Source organism: Heterocephalus glaber, unplaced genomic scaffold, assembly GCF_053883595.1.
Source record: "Heterocephalus glaber isolate CG9 unplaced genomic scaffold, H.glaber_assembly_v1.0 deba00001610, whole genome shotgun sequence".
Lineage (NCBI taxonomy): Eukaryota > Metazoa > Chordata > Mammalia > Rodentia > Bathyergidae > Heterocephalus > Heterocephalus glaber.
Genome location: NW_028258381.1, coordinates 35,396,113 through 35,418,389, shown reverse-complemented (window position 1 = coordinate 35,418,389; position 22,277 = coordinate 35,396,113). Strand labels below are relative to the sequence as shown.

The following is a 22,277-nucleotide window of genomic DNA, read 5'->3' as shown; positions in this document are numbered from 1 at the left end:
AGACACTACCTTCCAGCTTCCATTCTCTGCCAACTTTGAGGGTTCTGGGTTTTGTACTATAAACTGTCAAAACCCAAGTTTTCATATATGAAAGGAAAGAAAGATCGATCGATCGAGTGAGGGAGCCCTGAGTGATGCAGTTGGTGGTGGCAGCAGACAGCCCAATTCAATGGTCTAAATGCCCAGGTCTGCTGCCAAGGCCTGAGTCTGGCTTGAATGGTCTCCTGGTCTCCTGCTGACTGACATCTGACAATTCCTGTCAAACACTCAGGTCTTTCCAGCACAAAGAGCCTCATCTGGCCAGGTGGTGTGACAAAGGATAGGGAAAAGGGGAGGCGATAAAGGCTGAGTTCCCAGCATGCATTTCAGGAGTGGCAAAATGCTTGTGCCTGTCAGTCTTGTGGGCACCACGTCTAGCTCCCAGGTTATGCACAAAATTTTCCACCAAACCCTCATATGTAGTCATATAGCCTCTCTGACCGCTGCATGGGGGACACACTACCCCACAAGTAATTTCTAAGCAAATCAACACAAAGAGTCTCAGCAACTCAACAGGCCTTGGGGGACACAGTCTGAAGGTCTCTCTGTGAAAAATCAAGGTAAGTTCTATGAGATGTCTTGATTAGGAGCTGCAAACATCTGCATTTTTTTTTTTTTTGGTACCGGGGATTGAGGTCGGGACCTTGCGCTTGTGAGGCAGGTGCCGGAACCGCTGAGCTGAATCCCCGGCCCAACATCTGCATTTTGAAGCCAGGGGCTGGCCTTGGAAGAAGAATTAAAAAAATAATAACCTGCCTCGCAAGCGCAAGGTCCCAAGTTCGATCCCCGGTACCAAAACAAAAAACAAAAAACACACAAAAAAATAAGACGCACAGTAGGCTGGGTATGGTGGCACATGCATGTAACACCAGCACTCAGGAGGCCGAGGTTGGTGGATCACTTCAAGTTTGAGGCCAACCTGGGTCACACAGTGAGTTCAAGGCCAGCTTGAAATACATAGTGAGACCTTGTCTCAAAAAAAAGAAAAAGAGGGCCGGGGGTTTAGCTCAGTGGTTCCGCCGCCTGCCTCGTAAGCTCAAGGTCCCAAGTTCAATCCCCGGTACCAAAAAAACCACACAAAACCCCCAAAAAACAGGGTACAGACTGCGAGATGCCCCCCATATGTCTGCCTCTCAGCAGTTCTTCATGGTTCAAGGATACACTTCCTGACTCTGTTCATTTATTATAAGTACATCACCCACCTCACCCTAACCTCTAATCCTATGCCTAAACATAGTTATGCCTGTCACTCCCAGGGGGACGCTAAAGCCTGCCATGGTATAAGAGGCACTTTAGAAACCATCCAGGCCAACTTCCATTACAGCACAGAGCTGAGGTCACAGAGAAAATGGCTCAAAGTTAGGGCCAGTGGCAGTGGCCTGGGATAAATGCTAATCTACTCCACAGTGCCACTCAAGCAGACTCTACAGACTCCTCTGTCTCCTTGCATCTGTGATTTGGAGGCCTGGGGTACATGCAGCCCTTGATCTAGGTGCACCAGGCACCATGCCAGGCACTGCAGGGGGAGGCAGCTGCGGCACTGCCCACGCAGGGCCCACGCTTCTGTGGTGACCGCAGTTCCAGCTGTACCCTACCATGGCATCTCACACAGGTATGGCCCACAGGGAGCCCTGGTCGCTTAGCCATCTACCTGTCAGCCTCCTCATGACATGGTGGGCAGGATGGATGAGGCGTCAGGGATGGACAGGAGAGGTGTCCCACTTGGGTGGAGTCCAGGCTGTCTGCCTGACTTCTACTATGTGGCTTCCTGGGGTGTGGGCTCAGTGCCAAGGCAAGGGAGCAGCCCCATGGCCCTTCCTTCCATTTCTTCCTTTGTTCTTGGCAAGTGGCCTCAAGACCACTGCCCTCAATCTCTGCCTTGGGAGTCCGGCAGTGCCCTCAGCATTTGCCTTTCACCAAAAAATGCTGGTGCTCACCTATGATTTTACCATAAATTCTGAGTGAACTGTTACTGGGTTTGATGTTTTAGATTTCAACTCTTTCCAAATAGAAGGAGTCACAGGATGATGTGATTAGCAACTTTAGTAAGAATTAAAGTCTTTATGTTAGAGAAAAAAATGACCCTTACAGCCAGTATGCTGAATCTGCATGGAGACTCCCTACTGCACTGGGTGGAAGGTCGGCAAATTATATCTTTTGTTTTCTCAGTGGTGCTGGGGCTTGAACCCAGAGCCTTCACACCAAGCTACATCCCCAGCTCTGTTTTGTATTTTGAGATACAGTCTTGGAAAGCTGTAAACTGCCCAAGCTGGGCTCAAATTTGTAATCTTCCTGCCTCAGCCTCCTAAAGTATTGGGATTATAGGTGTGTGCCACCATGCCCAGCACAAATTTTGTATGTTTTTTTGTCACAACTTTAAAAATCAATAATGTTGGGCTGGGGACTTAGCTCAGTGGTGCCATGCTTGCCTCACAAGCACCAGGTCCTGAGTTTGATTCCTGATACCAAAACCCCCCGCCCCAAACAAAAACAAAAAATCCAATAATGTTAAAAGAAGAGAGAAGGCCCGGTGGTGGTGATTCTGGCCCATCAGCACAACGCTTCCTGAGTTTGGGGTGGGTGACACACTGGTGCCTGAGTCCCTCCTGAAAGCGTGTACCGTTAGGAGACCCTGGGGGAGGGACACTGGAAAGAGCTGAAACGGTGCAAATCTAGGACAAACTCAGCTGTGGACCAAGGAACAATGGGAGGAAAGAGGATGGCAGAGGGGCCACCTGCCTGAGCAGGATCTCAGCGTGACTCTCCAACGCCCCTGGGCTGAGTCACGTACAGGAAACCTTGGTGCTGGAGCTGCCTGCCTGCAGGCTGAGCGCCAAGCTCAGGAGATGCATTTCCTAAAGTGGCCCTGGCTTCTGCACAAGGAAGTCGCAAGTTCAAGAGGAAGACCTACAGTGGGGGCTCCAGCCCTGAGCTCAGCAGCCCTAGCCACCACCTAACCTGTAGGATGCGCAAATGGGCCTGTTTGAGGGGGCGGTCTGAGACCTCACTGTGGACAGCCCCTGTTCTCAGCGCCTCTCCCCAGTGAGTGGGGGGCTGAGGCACAGGGAGTTCTCTCTCCCAATCCAGGCTCAAGGCCTGAGCTCTTAGCCACAGGCAGCACTAGTTCCCCAGCTGGAGCTACCGGGGTTGGGGAATGAGTGAGCCCTCATCAGGAAGCTATTTTCCACAGTCTGCCTGGCTCCTGAAGTGCATGTGACCTGTGCTAAAACAACACAACATGGTTCTGTCTTCCCAATCTCCCTCCCTGACACAAGAAGTAACAGGGGGGCCGGGGATTTAGCTCAGTGGTTCCGGCGCCTGCCTCGCAAGCGCAAGGTCCCAAGTTCGATCCCCGGTACCAAAAAAAAAAAAAAAAAAAGAAGTAACAGGGCCAACAAAGCAACACACTGCTGCGCAAGGAGCTGTGAGGCTGAGAAAGCAGGGAAGGTGGTTTCAGGAAAGCGTTCTGATCTCGGCTCAGTTACCACCAGCACTCTGGCTGCCCTTCCCAGGATGCAGCCTTCGGGGAACAGCCAGCGAGAACTTGCCCTCTCACACAGACTGGCGGAGGGAGGGGGAGCCCCACAAACCAGAAACTGGGTTGCAAGTCAGGGTTCCCTGTTGTTGCTGTAGACCAGGAGGATTTCTGCCCATCCCAAGGACGGAAACTAACATTTCAAGGTTTCCATGCCCGAGGTGCTTCTCCTGAGGCCACCAAGTTACTTGAATGCCATGGGAGTCTTGCCACCAAAAAACTAGGAATTTGAGTCTGACATACACTGAAAAATGTCATTATAGCTGCCCTTTGGTATCTATGAGGGACTGATGCAGGACCCCCAGTGGACATCGAAATCTTCAGACACTCAAGTCCCTTATAAAACATGTATGCTTTTGCATATAAGCTACATGTCCTCCTGAATTCTTTATTTACTTGCAGTTTTGAGGATGGAACCCAGGGCCTTGTGCGTGTTAGGGAAGCCCTCGATCACAGAGCTACACTGGTGGCTCCCTCCTGTGTACAGATGCTCCTCATTTAACGACCAAGTTAAGGTTCTGGGGTCTGGGCGACTAGGTCGTTACATGAATTGATCCCTAAATGAGGAACTGTATATAAGTATGTACATTACAATATTCAGAACAAAGAAACGATCAAAGGAAACTCCAACTTGATGATTTTGCTTTTACTTTATTTGCATAACTCTTACATGCTGTACTGCAATGTGTAATAGAACATGAAACTACAGCATTGTACAGTACGACCAGCAAAAATTATAGTGCTGTATAAACAAGGTGTACTGTATGAAAATAAGACAGGGAGGCTCTCTAAACACGATGTACAGAAATGTAAAAAAAGATAGGTGGGGCCACGGATTTAGCTCAGTGGTTCTGCTGCCTGTCTCGCAATCACACGGTCCCGAGTTAGATCCCTGGTACCAAAAACAAAAAACAAACAAAAAGATAGGTGATAAATCTGAAGGTTATTAAACAGGTGGGTTGGTAAACAGGGAATATTCTTCCTATCTGTTTTTTTTTTTTTTTTTTTTTGGTACTGGGGATCAAACTCAGGACCTTGCGCTTGTGAGGGAGGCAGGCATCGGAACCACTGAGCTAAATCCCCAGCCCTATTCTTCCTATCTGTCTGTCTGTCTATCTTTGGAGATGGGATCTCACTCTGTGGTCCCAGCTGGCCTTAAACCAGCTACATAGCCCAGAATGGCCTCGAACTCGTGACCTCTTGCCTCTGCCTGGGATCACAAGCATGGCTGCCACACCCAGTTCCCATGTATACTTTATTTATTTCAGTACTGGGGATCAAACTCAGGACCTTGTGCTTGTGAGGCAGGTGCAGCACCACTGAGCTAAATCCCCAGCCCATCTCACATATACTTTAAAAAATCGTCTCTGCATTAGGTGTAATACCAAAAGAAATATACATGCCAGGTAAATAACTGTTATTCTATATTGCTTAGGGAATAATGACTAAAAAAAACAGTATAGATGCTATTTTTTCCAAAAATATTTTTGATCCAGAGAGTGTTGAATTCATGGATATGTATTTCTCTTCCTAATTTTTGGTACCGGGGATAGAACTCAGACCTTGCACTTGCGAGGCAGGTGGCAGAACCACTGAGCTAAATCCCTAGTCCTCTTCCTAATAATATATAACCGAACTGAGGATTTAGCACAGTGGCTCTGCGCCTGCCTTGAAAGTATAAGGTCCTGAGTTTGATTGCCCATACTGGGGGAAAAAACCCCCAAAACCAAAAAACAAAACTTAGCTTTAATTAATATATAACTACAAAAGCAATCTTGGAAAAAGCTTAACAAAACAACACAGAAAAAAAGAACCCGACCTTGTTGCTCCCCAGAGCAAACTGCTGGGAAGGGTTAGGGTTGCCCCTGGCTGGTATGTACCCTGCTTCCTGTCATGCCCACTGCTCCGGAAGGCCATGCTGTGCACATGCAGCCTGCATGGTGGCTCAGCTCAGACAGGGGAGGAGGGAGGGATTCTGCAGGAGGACACTGAGGCTTAGACTGGCTCACACTGGCTCACACTCATCCAGTGGGGCCTGGTCAGGGGGTGTGGACCTATAGGATTCTGCCCTCAGTAGAGGTGCAGACTAGCTGGAACCTGCCATGCCCGGGATTCCCTTTGCTGCTGGTCTCAGTGCCAAGGCAGGTGGAGGTTTGCAGGCCCAAATGCAGCACATTCCCAGCAGGCTCTCCCTGGCCTCGGGGCTGTAAGATGGGTTTAACAGGCCTGTGTGGGTTCCCTTTACTGCTATCTTTCTGGCACCCCCAATCTTTTTTTTTCATTAAGTTTATTGGTACATTTTAGGTATACAATAGAGTTACATTCATCATTGGGATCTTGTACCTTTACATGATGCATCTTGGTTCTTATTTTTTCCCAATTCCCCTGTCCTCCCTTTAACCCTTCCATCCCTCCCTATTTACAAAGACTTTGTTTCCATATTTTCTTTTTCTCATTCATTTTTTCCTTTCCCCTACTCCTACCACTTCGTCTTCCCCTTTAAACCTTTTCTTCCTGTTTCACATTATCTATTTTTTTTTTGGTACTGGGGATCGAACTCGGGACCTTGCGCTTGCAAGGCAGGCAGTGGAACCACTGAGTGAAATCCTTGGCCCTTTATTATACATTTTGATTCTTATTTACACTTCAGTTTCTCACACCATAGAAACTATTCGGTATGTACACATGCGTGTCCTATTTATTTCACTTAAGAGTATGGCCTCATTTGGAACAAGAAGAGACCCAGAATAGCAAAAGCAATTCTAGGTAACAGAGACATGGCAGGGGGTATCACAATCCCCAACTTGAAACTATACTACAAAGCTACTGTGATAAAAACAGCATGGTACTGGCAAAGAAACAGACCTGAGGACCAGTGGAACAGATTAGAAGATGCAAGAACAACTCCAGACACACTCAGCCACCTCATCTTTGACAAAGGAGCCAAACACCCTCACTGGGGGAAAGAGAGCCTCTGTAATAAATGGTGCTGGAAAAATTGGGCTTCAACTTGGCAAAGATTAAAACTAGACCTGTATCTCTCACCATGCACTAAACTAAAATCAAAATGGATTAAAGATCTAAATATTAAAACAGAAATGCTGAAACGGCTGGAACAGAGGTTAGGTAGAACTCTTGAGGACACTGGTGTAGGAAGAGTTTATGAACAAAACCTCAGTTGCCTGTGAACTAGCACAAAAAATCAACAAGTGGGATCTCTTCTTACTAAAAGGCTTCTGCACAGCAACAGAAACCACCAGCAGTGTGAAGAGACAACCCACAATGTGGGAAAAAATTTTTACCAGCTGTCCCTCGGACAAAGGTCTACTATCTAGAATCTATAAAGAACTTAAAAAGATCAGACCTCCCAAATTTAAAGACCCAATCTGAGAATTGGCATCTGAAATTAATAGACATTTCTCAGACAAAGAAGCAGAAATGGCAAATAGCACATTTTTTTTTTTTGGTACTGGGAATCGAACTCGGGTCCTTGTGCTTGTGCGGTAGGCAGCGAAACCACTGAGCTAAATCCCTGGTCCAGAAATGGCAAATAAACATATGAAAAAATGTTCAACATCACTGGTCATTCGAGAGATGCAAATGATAACAACGCTAAGATTGCACCTCACCCCAGAAAGGATGGCTGCTATCATGAAATCAACCACTAACAAATGCTGGCGGGGCTGTGGGGAAAGAGGAACCCTGCTCCACTGCTGGTGGGAGTGTAGACTGGTGCAAGCACTGTGGAAATCAGTATGGAGGTACCTCAAAGAACTAGGACTGGAAGTCCCACTTGACCCAGCTATTCCCCTGCTGGGGATCTTCCCCAAAGAATTAAAAGAATCATACCACAGTGATATATGTGCACCCACGTTCATAGCAGCATAGTTTGTAATAGCTAAAAAACTTGGAAACAGCCCAAATGCCCAACAACTGGAGACTGGGTAAAGAAAATGTGTTTTTTTTTTTTTCCAAAATGGGAGTACTACTCAGCCATCAAAAACGAGAAATTAGAGACATTTATTGCTAAATGGATGCACACTGAGTTGATACTCTTAAGTGAAATAAATAGGACACACATGTGTAAATACCGAATAGTTTCTCTAGTGTGAGAAACTGAAAGTGTAAATAAGGACTAAAAGGTATAATAGGTAATGTGAAATAGGAAGAAAAGGGGCAAAGGGGAAGGGGAAGTGGGAGGGCTAGGGGAAAGAAGGGAATGGGATTAATATGAGAAAATGAAAAAATGTCTTTGTAAAGTCTTTGCAGATAGGGAGGGATGGAGGGATTGAAGGGAGGGCAGGGGAAGGGGGAAAAATAAGAACCAAGAGAGACTATGTAAAGGTGTAAATTTCCAAAGATGAATGTCATTATATTGTATACCTAAAATGTACCAATAAAATTAAACTTAAAAAAGAGTAGGGCTGGGGATTTAGCTCAGTGGTTCCGCCGCCTGCCCAGGCACAAGGACCTGAGTTCGATCCCTGGTACAAAAAAAAAAAAAAGAGTATAGCCTCAATGTGCATCCATTTAGCTATAAATGACTCTAGTTTCTTTCTTTCTTTTTTTGGTACTGGGGATCAAACTCAGGACCTTGCACTTGTGAGGCCAGCGCCGGAATCACTGAGCCAAATCCCCAGCCCAAGTTTCTTATTCTTTATGGCTGAGTAGTACTCCATTTTATTAAAAAAACCTTTTTTTTTTGGGTGCCAGGCATGGGACTCGGGATCTTGCACTTGCAAGGCAGGCAGTGGTACCACTGAGCTAAATCCCCAGGCCCAAAGCAACATTTTCTTTATCCAGACTCCAGCTGATGGGCAATTGAGCTGTTTCCAAGTTTTAGCTATTACAAACTGTGGCACCCCCAATCTTGGTGAAAACTTTCAGAGATCCACAAATGGTTCTCTTCTAAGGCTGAGATGGGAAGGAGAGGACACTGTTCAGGAACTAAGATGTCCCAAGACAGACAGTATCTTAAAGACGAGCCAGGAATGGTGGCACAGATCTGTATGCCTAGCTATTTGTGAAGCTGAGGCAGAAGGACCACAAGTCTGAGGCCAGCCTAGATGACTTGGGAAGACCTTGTCTTGATAAAATAAAAAGGACTGGGTATGTAGCTCAGTGGCAGGGCGTTTGCCTAGCATGTTTTAGCCCTAGGTTCAATTCTCAGTACTTTGAAGGAAAAACCAGCCCGAGTGTGAAAACATATCAGGCTGGAAGTGAACCACCTAGTGCCCCTACAGATTCCCATGGCCACTCCAGGGGGGCACGCACCTCTGAAACCACATGATGGGAACTGGGAAGATAGAAGAAGCATCCTGGGTGGGCCAGGGCACCCAAATGGATGTCAAGGACGAAGGATCAAACAGGAATGTGGAGTGCAGCCCTGCCTAGCCAGTGGATCTGGAAGAGTGCTTTAAATAAAGAAGGAGCATCCTAATGGAGAGGGCTTACTTCCTTTCCTTGAATTCTTTTGCACTCAGCAGGATACAGAAAGCACTAGGCCTGACAGAAGGGCCTGGCAGGACTGATTCACATGCAAGCAAGCAGGGTGGGTGGGGAGGGAAGAAGGGAGGGACCCAGCTGCTCCAGAAACTCGAAGGAAGTGAGGTAGAAATCACCAGAGATTTCAGCTAAGACTGGAAAGCCCACAAACAACCCTTCACTTGTCCCTCTACCACAAGGGACAAAAGCCCCACAGCTCTGTCCATGGAGCAGAGTCAGGAGAGGAGAAATGCAGAAGAGAAACCGCAAGTGGCTGCAGGGGAGAGGGAGTGTTTCTGCAGGTCATATGTCAGCAGGAGCCACAGCCACAGCTGATGCTTTCCAATACTGCCACTACAAGCCCGGACTGAAGCCCTGAAAAGCCCGCCCCAGCCCGTTTCCCACCGTTCTGGTCACCAGGGCTGACTGCTGGTTTGCCTCCCGAGAGCTGGAAAGAAGGGTGGGAGACTTCTTCATTTAACTTTCTTTCCCTTCAGAAAGGTGACCGGGGCGGGGGCGGGGGCGGGGGGGGGCGCAGGGATTTAGCTTAGTGGTTCCACCACTTGCTTTGCAAGCATCAGGTCCCAAGTTCGATCCCTGGTACAAAAAAAAAAAAAAAAGGTGCCTGGGAATCACAAGTTGCCTGCTGCTTCCCCTCCTGTGATTCTGGGGGTGGGGTTGAGGCTGGGAGCCAGGTCATGTGTGGCCACAGCTGTTGTTAATAGACTTGCAATGATTTCATGAAAGGCTTCCAAAGAGCTAAAGATTTAGTTTCAAATTATTCCCAGATCAGCTGCGGATCGCCTGAGCAACAGCAGACCCTAACCTCACCTCCAGCTGTCTCCCTGCAACAGGAAATTGGGGAGGGAGGCCAGGGAGGGGGAGCCCAGCTCGGAGAGGCACATGTGGTGCAGCTGGGCTGGACAGGCCAGTGGGACCTGGACAATATGCTGGGGAGGAGCAAAGATTTCATAGGCTGGGACTGGCCTCTGGCTTCTACAGCTGTCTCCTAGGGTCAGAGAGGCCCAGCACCCAGATTCCTTTCTGTCCATAGCTCCTCCTCCATGAGACCTGAGGCAGGGTAGAAAGTGGCCATGTCTGAACTCCTGGCAGGGCCAAGTGCTTGGGCTGGGACCTGCTAGGGTGAGTCAAAGGTGACCTGCACCAAGACTGCATGGTGTGGTGCTTTCTTGGTAAAGTCCTTCAGTGACATCAAATCCCAAGGTGGGACACATCTAGGTGGCAGACCTGCCGGGCCCCTTCCACCCTGTGCTGCTTGGTTAGTGGGGAGAGTCTGAAAGGTTCCCCCCTCTTTGAGGCCCACATGGCTCAGGCGGCTGGGAGCCCATGGGCTCCTGTGGGTGCTTCCTGTGTCTGTGGCAGAAGCCTAACACTGGTCAGAAGAGCTGGGCTTGCATTCTGGTTTGACCAAGCCCAGAATCCTGGGAATGTAACTTGAACACTGTTTTCTCATCTGCAAAATAGCAAGCTGGTGCCCCTGCTTCAAGCTGTCCAAGTCCCCCCAATAGCAGGGGCAGCACACCGGGCGTCTATACAAGCAGGAAGGGACTGAGGCCAGTTTTATTGATGGTTTAGAGATGACACTCCTTCCCCCTATCTTCTTACAGGAATAATAATATTTAAAACGGTCACTAGAAGAGTCAATGGCAGCAATAGAGCTCATTGAGCAACATGGGGCTTTTACTTCCTTGCTATTCTTCAGGGCAGGGGATGGGGGCCAGAGGTGCTCTAACTTTGAGCTACATTCCCAGCCCTTTTTCTTTTAAAATCTTGAGATAGGGTCTTGCTAAATGACTAAATTACTAAGTTGCTCAGGTGAGACTTGAACTTGAATTCCTGCCTCAGCCTCCCTCAGTGCTGGGATTACGGCATGTGTCACTATACAAGGCTTCTTTTTCTCTTTTGTAGAAAATAAATTTAAAAAGTTAAAAAAAAAATGCAGAAGCCAAAAATCAGTTTGAATCTGGAGTACCTTTCCATGGTGGCTTTCTACCTTTTCCTCACAAACACTTTTTTTTTTTTTTTTTGGTACCGGGGATCAAACTTGGGTCCTTGAGCTTGCACAGCAGGCAGCGAAACCACTGAGCTAAATCCCTGGCCCACAAACACTTCTTAAACGCTTTTCCTCCTCTTCTTCCTGCAGCTTCGGGCCCCTTTCCTGGCCAGGGTCTCCAGGGGAGCAGTGCTACTCCTGCCCCGACTCACAGTAGGATGCTGTGATGTTCAGACAAGGAGCAGCCCAGGGCCAGGGGAGCTGGGATGAACCTGAGCTACCGTGTACTGCCTCACGATTCAGCAACATTACAGATCTAAACACATGAGCAGTTAGAAATGTGAGTCAATCCTCCACTGGCCTGGGAAAATGAGTGCCCCCCCCCCCCCCCCCCGCAACCACACAGCATGACAGGGACGGAACCAAATTTTGAGAAGGGTGTGAAAGCCCTAGGGTTTTGTTTGAATAGAACAGACATTAAAATCCTACACCCAAAAACAAAGTGGTTGTAGAAAACAATTTTCCATGGTTTCTTGTAGCCAAAACCCAGGAAAAATGCCGACTGTGTTTTGTACTTGGAGAATATACTGCCATGAATCCTGCTGCACTCCCTGAATCTAGATGCCAGAAGTGGCTCCTACAGTGAGGGACAGACACAGCTCCTCAGCCCCTTAGCTGCCACTCATGTGGCCATGTGTAGACAAGGAAAGTCAGGACACTGGGCTCAGTGATGGCATGGGGCAACCCTTCCCCTACTGTGGGGAGGACTGTTCCTTTCTGGGCTGAGACGGCACTGCACCCTCCCAACCATGCTCTGCCATGTTCTGTGCCTTCCTACAGAAGACGGCCTGTTTGGTAAGACACTTGCTGTTGGCTTGTATTTGGCAGTGAACAGAGAAAGTCACTACATATTTGCCATGTGTGCCCCTGGTACACAGTCAGTTCAGGTTCCCAAGCGATCACCAGTCATTCAGGCTGAAAACCAAACATCCCTGCAAACTGCGAAGGGACAACTCCCTTGCTGACACTGAGAGATTCTTCTTGGCCCTGCTCGTTAATGAGGCCAGAGAACAGGCGCAGGACAGTGTGCGCTTTGTTCCACTGCCCTTCTGAAGGGCTTTGTGTTCTCAGAAGCCCCAGCAGATGCTGGGGTGGAATTCAATCGGTCTCCTGGTGAGAAATCAAGAAAACCGGGCTGATCCCTGTTTTGATGTGAACGGGACAAATGGAACAAAATCTCTGGCTATGGTGACCAGAGAAAATTGGATGGATTTGTATTTGCCTGACCTTCCTTTCAAACTTTATTTGAGCAACTACAGAACCTTCCTGGGCTAGCAGGTAAAAATTCAATGAGAAAACTGGACAGTTGCACACTATTGCACTAGACAGGGCAGCAGTGCCTGAGAAACCTTTAGAGTCCATTCCTTGGAGGGGGAGAGAAGAAACAGGTGAGGAGGGAGTGGTGAGGGAAGCAGCACAGAGAGCAGGCTGCTGAGCAACCCCCTCACGTGCCAATGTGCTTTGTTTCTAGAGAAGAAATATAGCCCCAAAAGACCTGGGAGCTCCAGCTGCAGACTGAGGACCCTGCTCCTCATGCGGTCCTGGGGACACCAGGCTCTTTACAAAGGGCCACTGGATATGGACTGCCCAGTGTGGGGTGTGCCTCCTTCTCGCTAGCCACAGAAGAGGACTTGTCTTCCTGTGTACAAAACCCTCCCTTTCTTCCACATATGTCCTCAGTAACATGAGGGCAAGCTTGCCGAGGGTCTCCTGGGTCTCAGAGTGATTTCCCAGGAGCCTGTTCACTGTCAGGATGGGGCTACATGGGGACAAGAACATTCCTGGCATGGCTTCGAGGGAGGCTCACTGCTGCCTACACCAAATGTGGCTCTGATGACAACATGCTGTTTTCACACAGGCTGAGGTCTGCCTCCAGTCTGCTATGACTTACAGGTGGCCAGCCTGTGACCCTGGCACCTTCTCCTGCTAGGCTCACAGAAGATTCCCCCACCTTTTCTTTGGCTTAGAAAGTGCTGGCTTGAATAGTGCTTTCAAGATATTTGAATAAATGGCTGTTAAAGACCAGGTAGTTCACATTAAAACACAGATGTCCAGCCTTTGGGGGACCAGAAGCTATGGCAATGGTCTCACCCAGAGCAGCCATCCCTGTGATGGGACCACATCCTCTCTTGGTGCCACTGTCCCTGCCACACTCTGCTGGCTCCTACGGTCCTTATTCCTGTTGTTATCCCAGGTACTCAGGCTAGCATCGGCAACTTGAGACCCTATCACACACACGAAAAGGCTGGGTGATCTAGATCAGTGGTACAGTACTCCTGGGTTAGATCCCAGTACCATCACCACCAAAAGAAAAAAAATCTCTTAATCTTGTGTTCTAAGTATTTAACTCAGTTTCTCATTTACCTTAATCTTTGTTTATGGTGTCTTTTGTCAAGAATTTACATTTTCTTAGTCTGGCCTTGATGCAATGCTAAGAACCTTTCCTAGTCCATGGGTAAAGTCACCTCCTCCATTTTCTCTAGGTATTTCCCAGTGGTTAGCCATGTGCTCATAGTCACTACTGAACGTCCCCCTCTCTGTAAAGCAACCAGTGTGACCCTTCAAACTGTAATCCCCTGTGACACCCTGCGGTGGCTCCCTCTGCACTTATACCAACGACAAGGCTCCAGGATGCCCCAGGTACCCTGACAGCTGAGTACCTGTGAGCCACACCTCCCTTCTTTCTGGCCCCTAAATGGGCCCAATTTGTTTGATTTGCTCAGCTTGGCCTTGCAGCTCCTCTTCCAGGTTCCACTGTGAATGCTGCCCCTGCCCAGGTGCCTGCCCATGCCATCAGTCCATCCACAGTGGCCGTCTCCTCCAGCTGCACACAGTTATTCCCCAACAGTCCGAAGCATGCCCAGGGCCCCTGTTCACACTGGGTCAGCCTGCACACGCCATGAGGACAGGGGCTTTCCACTCTGCTCACTTTTGGCACCAGTGCCTGATCCACAATGGTAACTGAATGTGCCTGTCATTTCTCAGTGATGTGACATGGTACTGTACCACACATCGAGTCCTTACGTGTCTGTTTCTGCTTGCTATCTGTCCCTCTGATCTATTTGCCTGTTCCTGTATGAGTCTCAGGGAAAGCCGAGCGGGAGCCCCTGCCACCAGGCTCAATCCATGGGCCTTGGCATACTTGCTGTGAGTCAGCAGAGAAATCACTCTCAAGGAATCACCTATTGGGAGAACAAGTCTGCACATTACCATACTGCTATCCTTACAGATCAGCTTGGGACTGGACTTTTTAGTTTAAAAATAATTTTAAAAAACTGATACTTTTTAAGTATTAAAATATATTTAATTTTTTTTTTCTGGTACCGGGGATCAAACTCAGGACCTTGTGCTTGCCAGGCAGGCGTGGTACCACTGCACTAAATCCCCAGCCCTAAAATGTATTTAAAGTAAGGTGAAGAAGTGTACCTTTCTAATCCCAGCTACTTGGAAGGCTCAGGTGAGAGGATCATAAATTTGAGCCTAGCCTGGGAGACTTAGTGAGATTGTATGAAATTAAAAACAAAAAGGGCAGGGGATGTAGCTCAGTGGTACAATGCCCTTACATTCTATCTCCAGTACCACAAACACCAAAAATAAGATCAAAGCACATCTCTCTACAAGTTAAAGCCTCTTTATTTCCTTCAATACACTTCTATAGCTTTCTTCATATTTCCACTTCAAGTTTATTTCTATGGTACTGTATGCTCTGTATCGTTACTGCAAAAGGTATTCAGGATTTTTTTTTAGATAGGGTCTTGCTACGTAGTTGAGGCTGGTATTAAATTCACTGTATAGCTGGGTGTAGCACACGCCTATAATCCCAGCACTCGGGAGGCTGACGCAAGGACTGCTGTGAGTTTGAGGCCAGCCTGGGCTATCCAGTGAGACCCTGTCTCAAAAAAACCAAAATCTGGGCCGGAGATTTAGCTCAGTGGTTTTGCCGTCTCCTGAGCAAGCTCAAGGACCTCAGTTCAATCCCCGGTACCAAAACCAAAACAAACAAACAAAAAAAACCCCCCAAATCAAAACCAAAACCAAATACCCCTCTCTGTATAGCCTAGGTAGGCCTTGAACTTCAATCTTCCTGCCTCAGCCACCCAAGTGCTGGGATCACAGGCATGCACCACCACACTGGGTGGTATTTGGGATATTTATATCTATTCATCTATCTACTGCCGCCCCCCCCCCCCCCCCCGTACCAGGGATCATACTCAGGACCTTATGCTTGCCAGGCAGGTATGGTGCCGCTGAGCTACATCCCCAGTCCTTATCTACTGTTTCTAAAAGCTTTCCAGTTTGTCTTTTCCCAGTTTAAAGTGGTAATTTTTTAAAAACATACAAGTGGGTGCCAGGTAGCATGGGCTCTGTCCTCCAGTACTGATGAGCAGTTCTAGAACACAGCAGTGAGCGTATCACACTTGACCTTGTGGGAATGCTCCTATGTATCTCACTGTTAAATACATGCTATTTTGAAATACCAGGATTTCAAAAAATCATATTCAGGAAGTACACTTCTAATGTTGTTTTAAAAGCTTACATGAAGAACAAGTGTTTTATTAAATGCCTTTTTACCATGTAAAGATATCATGGTGAATTATATTAATAGAGTCAATACAAAACCATCCCTGCAAGCCCATCATGGTGGCTGATGCCTGTAATCCCAGCACTTGGGAGGCTGAGGCAGGAGGACTGCCTTGAGTTCAAAGCCAGCCTGAACTAACAGCAAGACCCTGTCTCAAAAAACCAAAACCAAACAAAACCAAATGAAACCAAAACAATCCTTGGATTTCTGGAACAAATTTACTTGGTCAACCTATTTGCTAATATTTATTCAAGAAATTAAAAACTCGTATATGTGAGATTTATAGGATAACCAGTTTTCTTTGTCAGGGCTCGGTCAGGTTTGGTATAAGCACATACTGGGCAACTCTCACTTCTTTATGCTCTGGAATATTTCAGCTGAAACAGGGAAAAGTTTGTTCCCTAAAGGACTGAGAGAATTTGTCCATAAAACCAAAGATGATACCCTTTTTTGAGTTGGGGTCTTGAACTCCTGGGCACAAGTGCTTTTCCTACCTCAGCCCCCCAAGTAGCTGGGACTATAGTATGCGCTGCCATTCCTGCTCACTCTCTGATGAGCAGCTTCTGTTTGTGTGTTTTATGGTGCTGGGGATGGAACCCAGGGCCTCATGCATGCTAGGCCAGCCATCTACCACTAAGCCAGAGCCCAACCCCTCTGATGAGTAGTTTTGATTGCTTTCTCAAATTTTTCCATGGTTATTGGTCTATGTAACTTCCTGTATCATTTCATGGGTCAGAATTTGCCATGCATACAGAAAATCTTTTTTAATCACAGGAATGTAAGGCTATTTTCCCCCACACCGACACGGGCAGCCATGCATCTACTCACAGTGGGGTCAGTCCAGAGGGAGCATCTCGAACACTCCTGGCAAGGGGCTCCTGGTGAGCGGGGATGCTGGCAGAAATGGTCATACCCGTTTATAGACACTCGACAGAGGTAGCACATCTGGGCACCGCAGCGGCAAGACATGCGGTTGCAGCCTTCAGATTTGATGAGGCCAGTCCCACATTTGTGGCATTTCCTAATGCGGGCAGCAGTCATTTTTTCTTCACTGGAAAAAGAAGACATGATTGGAGCTGGCAGGGAAGATGAAGAGGAAAGAAAAAATATTATAGCCATTAATATGACAGCTGGGCATGGTGGTGCACACCTTTAATCTTAGCACTCAGGAGGCTGAGGCAGGAGGATAGCTTCAGGTTCAAGGACAGCCTGGGCTACTGAACGTGAGACTCTGTCTCAAAAAAAAAAAAAAAAGTGAAAACCTACATTTTGGATCTGAGAACAGTTCAAAATTTATCAATTTTATGACTTTGGGTAAAGTTACCAATTACATGGAGACTCAGTTTCTCACTTTTAAATTAGTAAAGTACAACCTTCTCATGGTGTTTTGGGGTTATGAAAAAGATATACAGCCCCCAGCACAGTGCCTGCACCTCACATTTAGAAAAATGATTTCTGTTTATTATAGGAATTCCAAAGATTTAAAATGGTGAAAAAAACCTTGGTCTTCCTCAATCATGTGTTTTATATATTCAAAGCTGGCTAACAGTACCAGTAAGCCCAAAACTTAGCTACACACCTTGGGGGTTTTGAAAACTTGGCTGGGGGTGGGACAGGAGGGGATCCAATAGCCAGTCCAACTTCCAGGCTGGGAAAGCCAGTCTCCCACGTTAGAGCCTCATGCTCCCAGACTCCTTTGTAGCACATGGCATGTACACGATCCAATCCTGGTTGAGGGAAAGTGTGTAGGTAGGGAGGCTTCCTGTTAAACAGTCATCTGGACTGAAATGGAGGGCAGACCAGTCAAGAGACAAACTAACCAGGTATGGTGGCACAGGCCTGTAATCTGAGAGGCTGAGGCAGGAGAACTGCAAGTTCCAACTCAGCCTGGGCAACTTATCAAGGGCCTGTCTCAAAATAAAAACAGGGCTGGAGACATAGCTTAGTATGAAGGCCCTGGGTTCAATCCCCAGTACCCAAAACAAAACAAAACTTCAATGGGAACTGCCTGTTGCCCTAATTACTTCCACAGTGCTCTGATCTCAACTATAAAATGCCACTTTGCCCTTGGCCCAAGACTCTGCCTGTGTCTGTCTCCCTTGAAGGCAGAGGACAGGGCCATGTGCTGCACCTGCCTGGCCTGAGTAAGTGGGGAGCAACAGGAGTGGGTCCAGAGGTACACCACGAGACCAGGGAGAGCACATGGCCTGGGATGGACAGCCCCATGTGGGACTCACCCCCATCTGAGTGCGTCTAATTCCTCCAGCAGGAATCCACAGGGTGCGTGAAGAACTGCTCCAGATTAGAGGTGCATCAGGTGGGCCAGGGCCTGGAACTGCGGCTACGTGAGACAGCTGCAGTGTGCTCTGGGGAAGCCAAATGCATTTGGAAACTGGCTACTGTTTATTTAGGTCTAATTTATGAGAGGGCCAAAATGAAAGAATAGCAGAACTTTGGCTTGAAAAGAATTTACACTCAGTTCAAGTTACAGAGGAACAAATGACTTCTAAGTTTCATTGAATAGGAGGCATCATTAGGAAGACAAATTTTAAAGCAAACCTACTGTCAACCTGGTATTGCACCTGCATTCATGACTTTAGTTACTCAGCAATTGGAAAGACACTTCACAGTGCTCCACTTTAAGACTCAAGGTTCTGATGAGAACGTTTCTGATGTAAAAACCTGTGTGTAAAACACAAGTGCAATTTTCTACAGCACCCATTTTCTCCCTCGGGCCTGGCTTTCAGCCGTTGCATGCTGGCTGTCGGGGCTGGCAGATTTTTCCTCGGGGAGCTGCTCAGGCTCAGTGAGAGAGGAGAGGCTGAAAAGAATTGAGGCTACATAGTCCCCTCCTGAAAGTACAGAAACCAGGTGTATTTGCTTGCTTTGTTCCACCAAGCTGCCTATCACAAAATGAAATAATAAAGGGTGTGGTGGGGGAGGAAAAGCTATCCCTTAAATGGACAGGTGGACAAATGAAAAATGGGGGGACAAATTCAACATTATTATAATGTTCAAATAATGCATGTTCATGCTGTTCAATAATGCATGAAGAGCGAGCCATGTCCTTTGCTTCTGCATTCCTAAGAACAGTAGTAGGAGGAGCCAGCATCGGCCTGGACCAAAAAAGGATCACGACTACGCGACTGGTGACCACTACTTGGTAGCACAGAAGTGAAAATGACATTTCACAGAAGCCAGAGTTGGTTCTTTCGGGTTGGGTGGACAGTTTGGGAAGTGGATTATGAGCAGGGCAGGAAACAGCCAGCCCCACAGGATGCCTTCCTAGGGGCAGCACAGGAAGAGTAGCCGAAGCTGTGGCTGTCTGCTGACCTGGTGGTCAAACAGGAAGCCCCTTCTCTTCGTAACCAGCCACCATCCCATGAGTCCCGCCTTACTTCTCACTGCTGTCCAAGTTCAGCGGGAACACTCCTCTTTGGGCACTATCTGCAGATCCTATAGCATATGGTATTCAAAATCTTACGGCCCTCTTTTGAGTATGTGTAGGTAAAATGCACATAAAATCCACCATTTGGGCTGGTTGTGTGCACACCTATAATCTCAGCACTCGGGAGAATGAGGCAAGAGGATCCTCTTGAGTTTGAGGCCAGCTTGAACTTCACAGCGAGACCCCATCTCAACAAAACAAAAACCTGCTCATTTAAATCATTTAAGTGTACCACTCAGAAGTATTTAGCATATTCACAGTAATTATAACTTATGGCCAAGCTCTGGAAAATATTTTATCATCCCCACCCCCAAAGAAAATCGTATGACTAAGCAGTCATTCCTGTGCTTGCTTTGGCAGCACATATACTAAGCAGTCATTCCTCTCTTCCTGAAACCACTAACGTATTTTCTGTCTCTGGGTTTGCCTATTCTGTGACAGGCAAATACTCCTATCTATGGATATTTCATATATAGATGTGCCCTGACTTGTAATGGGGTTACACACCAATAAACCCTAAGTCAAAAATACATTTGTTTATTTGCTTTGGTTTTGGTACCAGGGATCGAACTCAGGACCTTGCGCTTGCGAAGCAGGCACCGGAACCACTGAGCTAAATCCCCGGCCTGATAAATGTTTCCTTTTTTTTTTGGTAGCGGGGATCGAACTCTGGTCCTTGCACTTTCGAGGCAGGCGGCAGAACCACTGAGCTAAATTTCCAGTCCCAAAAATACATTTAATATCCTGATAAACTCATCATAAAAACCCATCACTGGTAAGCTGAACTGTCCTAAGTCAAGATGCTTCTTGGGCTGAGGATTTAGCTCAGTGGTTCCCCCGCCTGCCCCATAAGCGCAAGGACCCGAGTTTGATCCCCGGTACCAAAAAAAAAGATGCTTCTCCATTTTCAGTGAAGTCCATGATAATGAAGAAAAATAAAGAAAAATTATTGAAGTTGGGGACCATCTGTAAATGGCAGTCATACAAGGTGTGGCCTATCATATCTGCCTTCTTTCACCATGTTTTCGGTGTTCTTCCATGTGCAGCACCCATCAGTACTTTATTCCTCTCCATCAGACCACATTTGGTTGTCCATTCTGACTTCGTGGCCATCTGGGTTATTTCCACCTATTGACTCTTACTTCATGTGCTGCAGTGAGCGTTTGTGTACAAGTTTTTGTCTGAATACTTGTTTTAATGCTTTTGGGTGTGTACTTAAGTGTGGAATGGCTGGGTCATACAGTTATTCTACGTTTAGCTGAATGCAGAAGTACCAAACTGTTTACCACAGCAGCTGCAGTTTCACACTGCTCCTTGCGATGCGCAAGGCTTCTAATTTCTGCTATCTCTGTGAATACTTGTTATTTTTCAATGTTTTGATTAAAGCCATCTTAACAGGTATGAAGGGGCATCTGAGTGGCTTTGACTTGCATTTCCCTCATGACTAATGAGGCTGGCCATGCTAGCATGCGAATGCTGACCAGCTGTTTATTTTCTTGGAGAAACATCAACTCTAATTTAAATAATTTATTTTTTATGGTACTGGGATTGAACTCAGGACCTTGCGCTTTTGAGGCAGGCATGGTGCCCCTGAGATAAATCCCGGGCCCCATGAAATCCTGTATTTTTCAATTGGGTTGTTCTCTTTTGCCGTAGTCAAGATTTTCTCTATTTGCCTTTGTCTTTTAATAGTTTGATTCAGATGTGTCTTGGTGAACATTTCTTTGAATTTTTTTCTTTGAGTTGTACAGATTCATCCTTAATAAATTTGGGAAGTTTTAGGTATTATTTCTTCAAATATCTTCTGCTCCTTTCATTCTGTTCTTTCTGTACCCCCTTAATTCAAATACTGACACACTGGATGGTGTTCCACAGGCTTCTTAGGCTCAGTTCACTTCCCTTTATTCTTTTTCCTTTCTTTTTCTCCAACTGGATAATTTCAACTGACCTCAATTCAACTGATCTCGATTCTTTTGCCTGCTCAAATCTGCTGCTGAATTCTTCTAGCATATTTTTCATTTCTGCTGTTGCAATCTTTAAGTACAGCAGTTAAAAATTAAAAAAAAAATTTTTGTTTTTCTGAGATAGGGGTCTGGCTTTGGAGTGCAGGTTGGCCTTAAATTCACTATGTAGCCCAGGCTGGCCTCGAACTTGCAGCTATCCTCCTGCCTTGGTACAGCATTCTAAAGGCTTCTTTTCATACTTCCTCTCTACTGGTATTTTATCTACGTGTTCATACACTGCGCTACTCATTTCCTTGTCTTCTTTGTCCATGGTTTCCTTTAGCTCTTTGACCATGCTTAAGACCAGCATAGGCCCAATGTCTGTACTCTCAGGCTTGGTTTCTGTCCTGCTTTTCCCAATGAATGAGCTACTCATTTCTGTTTCCTTGTATGCCTTGTAAATTACTGTAAAAAACTGGATATTTTGAATATTATGATGTGGAAACTCTAGAAATCAAACTGCTTCTTATGGGGTTTGGAATTGTTTAGTAAACTTTCTAAAAACTATTTTTTAAATTTTATTTTCTTAGTTTTTTGAGCCAGGGTCTTACAATGCAGTTCAGGCTGGCCTCAAACTTGCAGCAAACCTCTTGCCCCAACCTGGGACTACAGGCATGCTGGGATTACAGGCATGTACTACCACACCTGGCTAAAAACTACTTTTGTAAAAATTATTATTATTTTTTGCCATATGTGTTACTGAAGTCCTAGAGTTCCTTCCTTAAATGCTTGGAGCCAAGTGAACAGGAAAAAGAAAAAAAGAAGAAAATTCCCTGTCCTGGTCTTTGCAATTGAGTTCCAACTTGGGACTCCCTCAACCTAGCCTTTCACCTGCCATTTGTGCAGACCAGAGCTCAGCCAGTGGTGAGAGCCTAGGCGCCCTTGGGTTGGACTGAGCATGTGCCTGGTCAGGCATGAAGCCTTCCAGAGCTGTCTGTGCTCGCCCATCTGTTATTCCCTGCCTTAGGCAGCTGCAACCAGAATGTGTATCTTTAAATGCTTTTAACCAAATCCACAGGGAGGCTGTGCCATCCCTGAGGAAGCTATGAGGGGAAGGGGAGACAAAAGGAAGAAGCTGACTCTGGCAGTTTGGGCCAGGTTAACTGTTGCCA

The 22,277-nt window shown here is 46.8% G+C and overlaps 1 protein-coding gene across 8 annotated transcripts in view; it reads right to left on the bottom strand.

The window, feature by feature from the left end:
• The window catches only part of Rnf216 (ring finger protein 216), a 163,644-nt gene that overhangs the window by 6,000 nt on the left and 135,367 nt on the right, over nucleotides 1–22,277 (bottom strand). For 7 of the 8 annotated variants that reach the window (XM_004840371.3, XM_004840375.3, XM_087196435.1 and 4 more), the window contains one exon: nucleotides 16,543–16,765. In XM_004840371.3, coding sequence (XP_004840428.1) covers nucleotides 16,543–16,765 — 223 coding nt within the window. Of the gene's footprint in view, nucleotides 1–16,542; nucleotides 16,766–22,277 lie in introns of those variants that run through there. The other variant, XM_021254647.2, reaches the window with a different exon arrangement.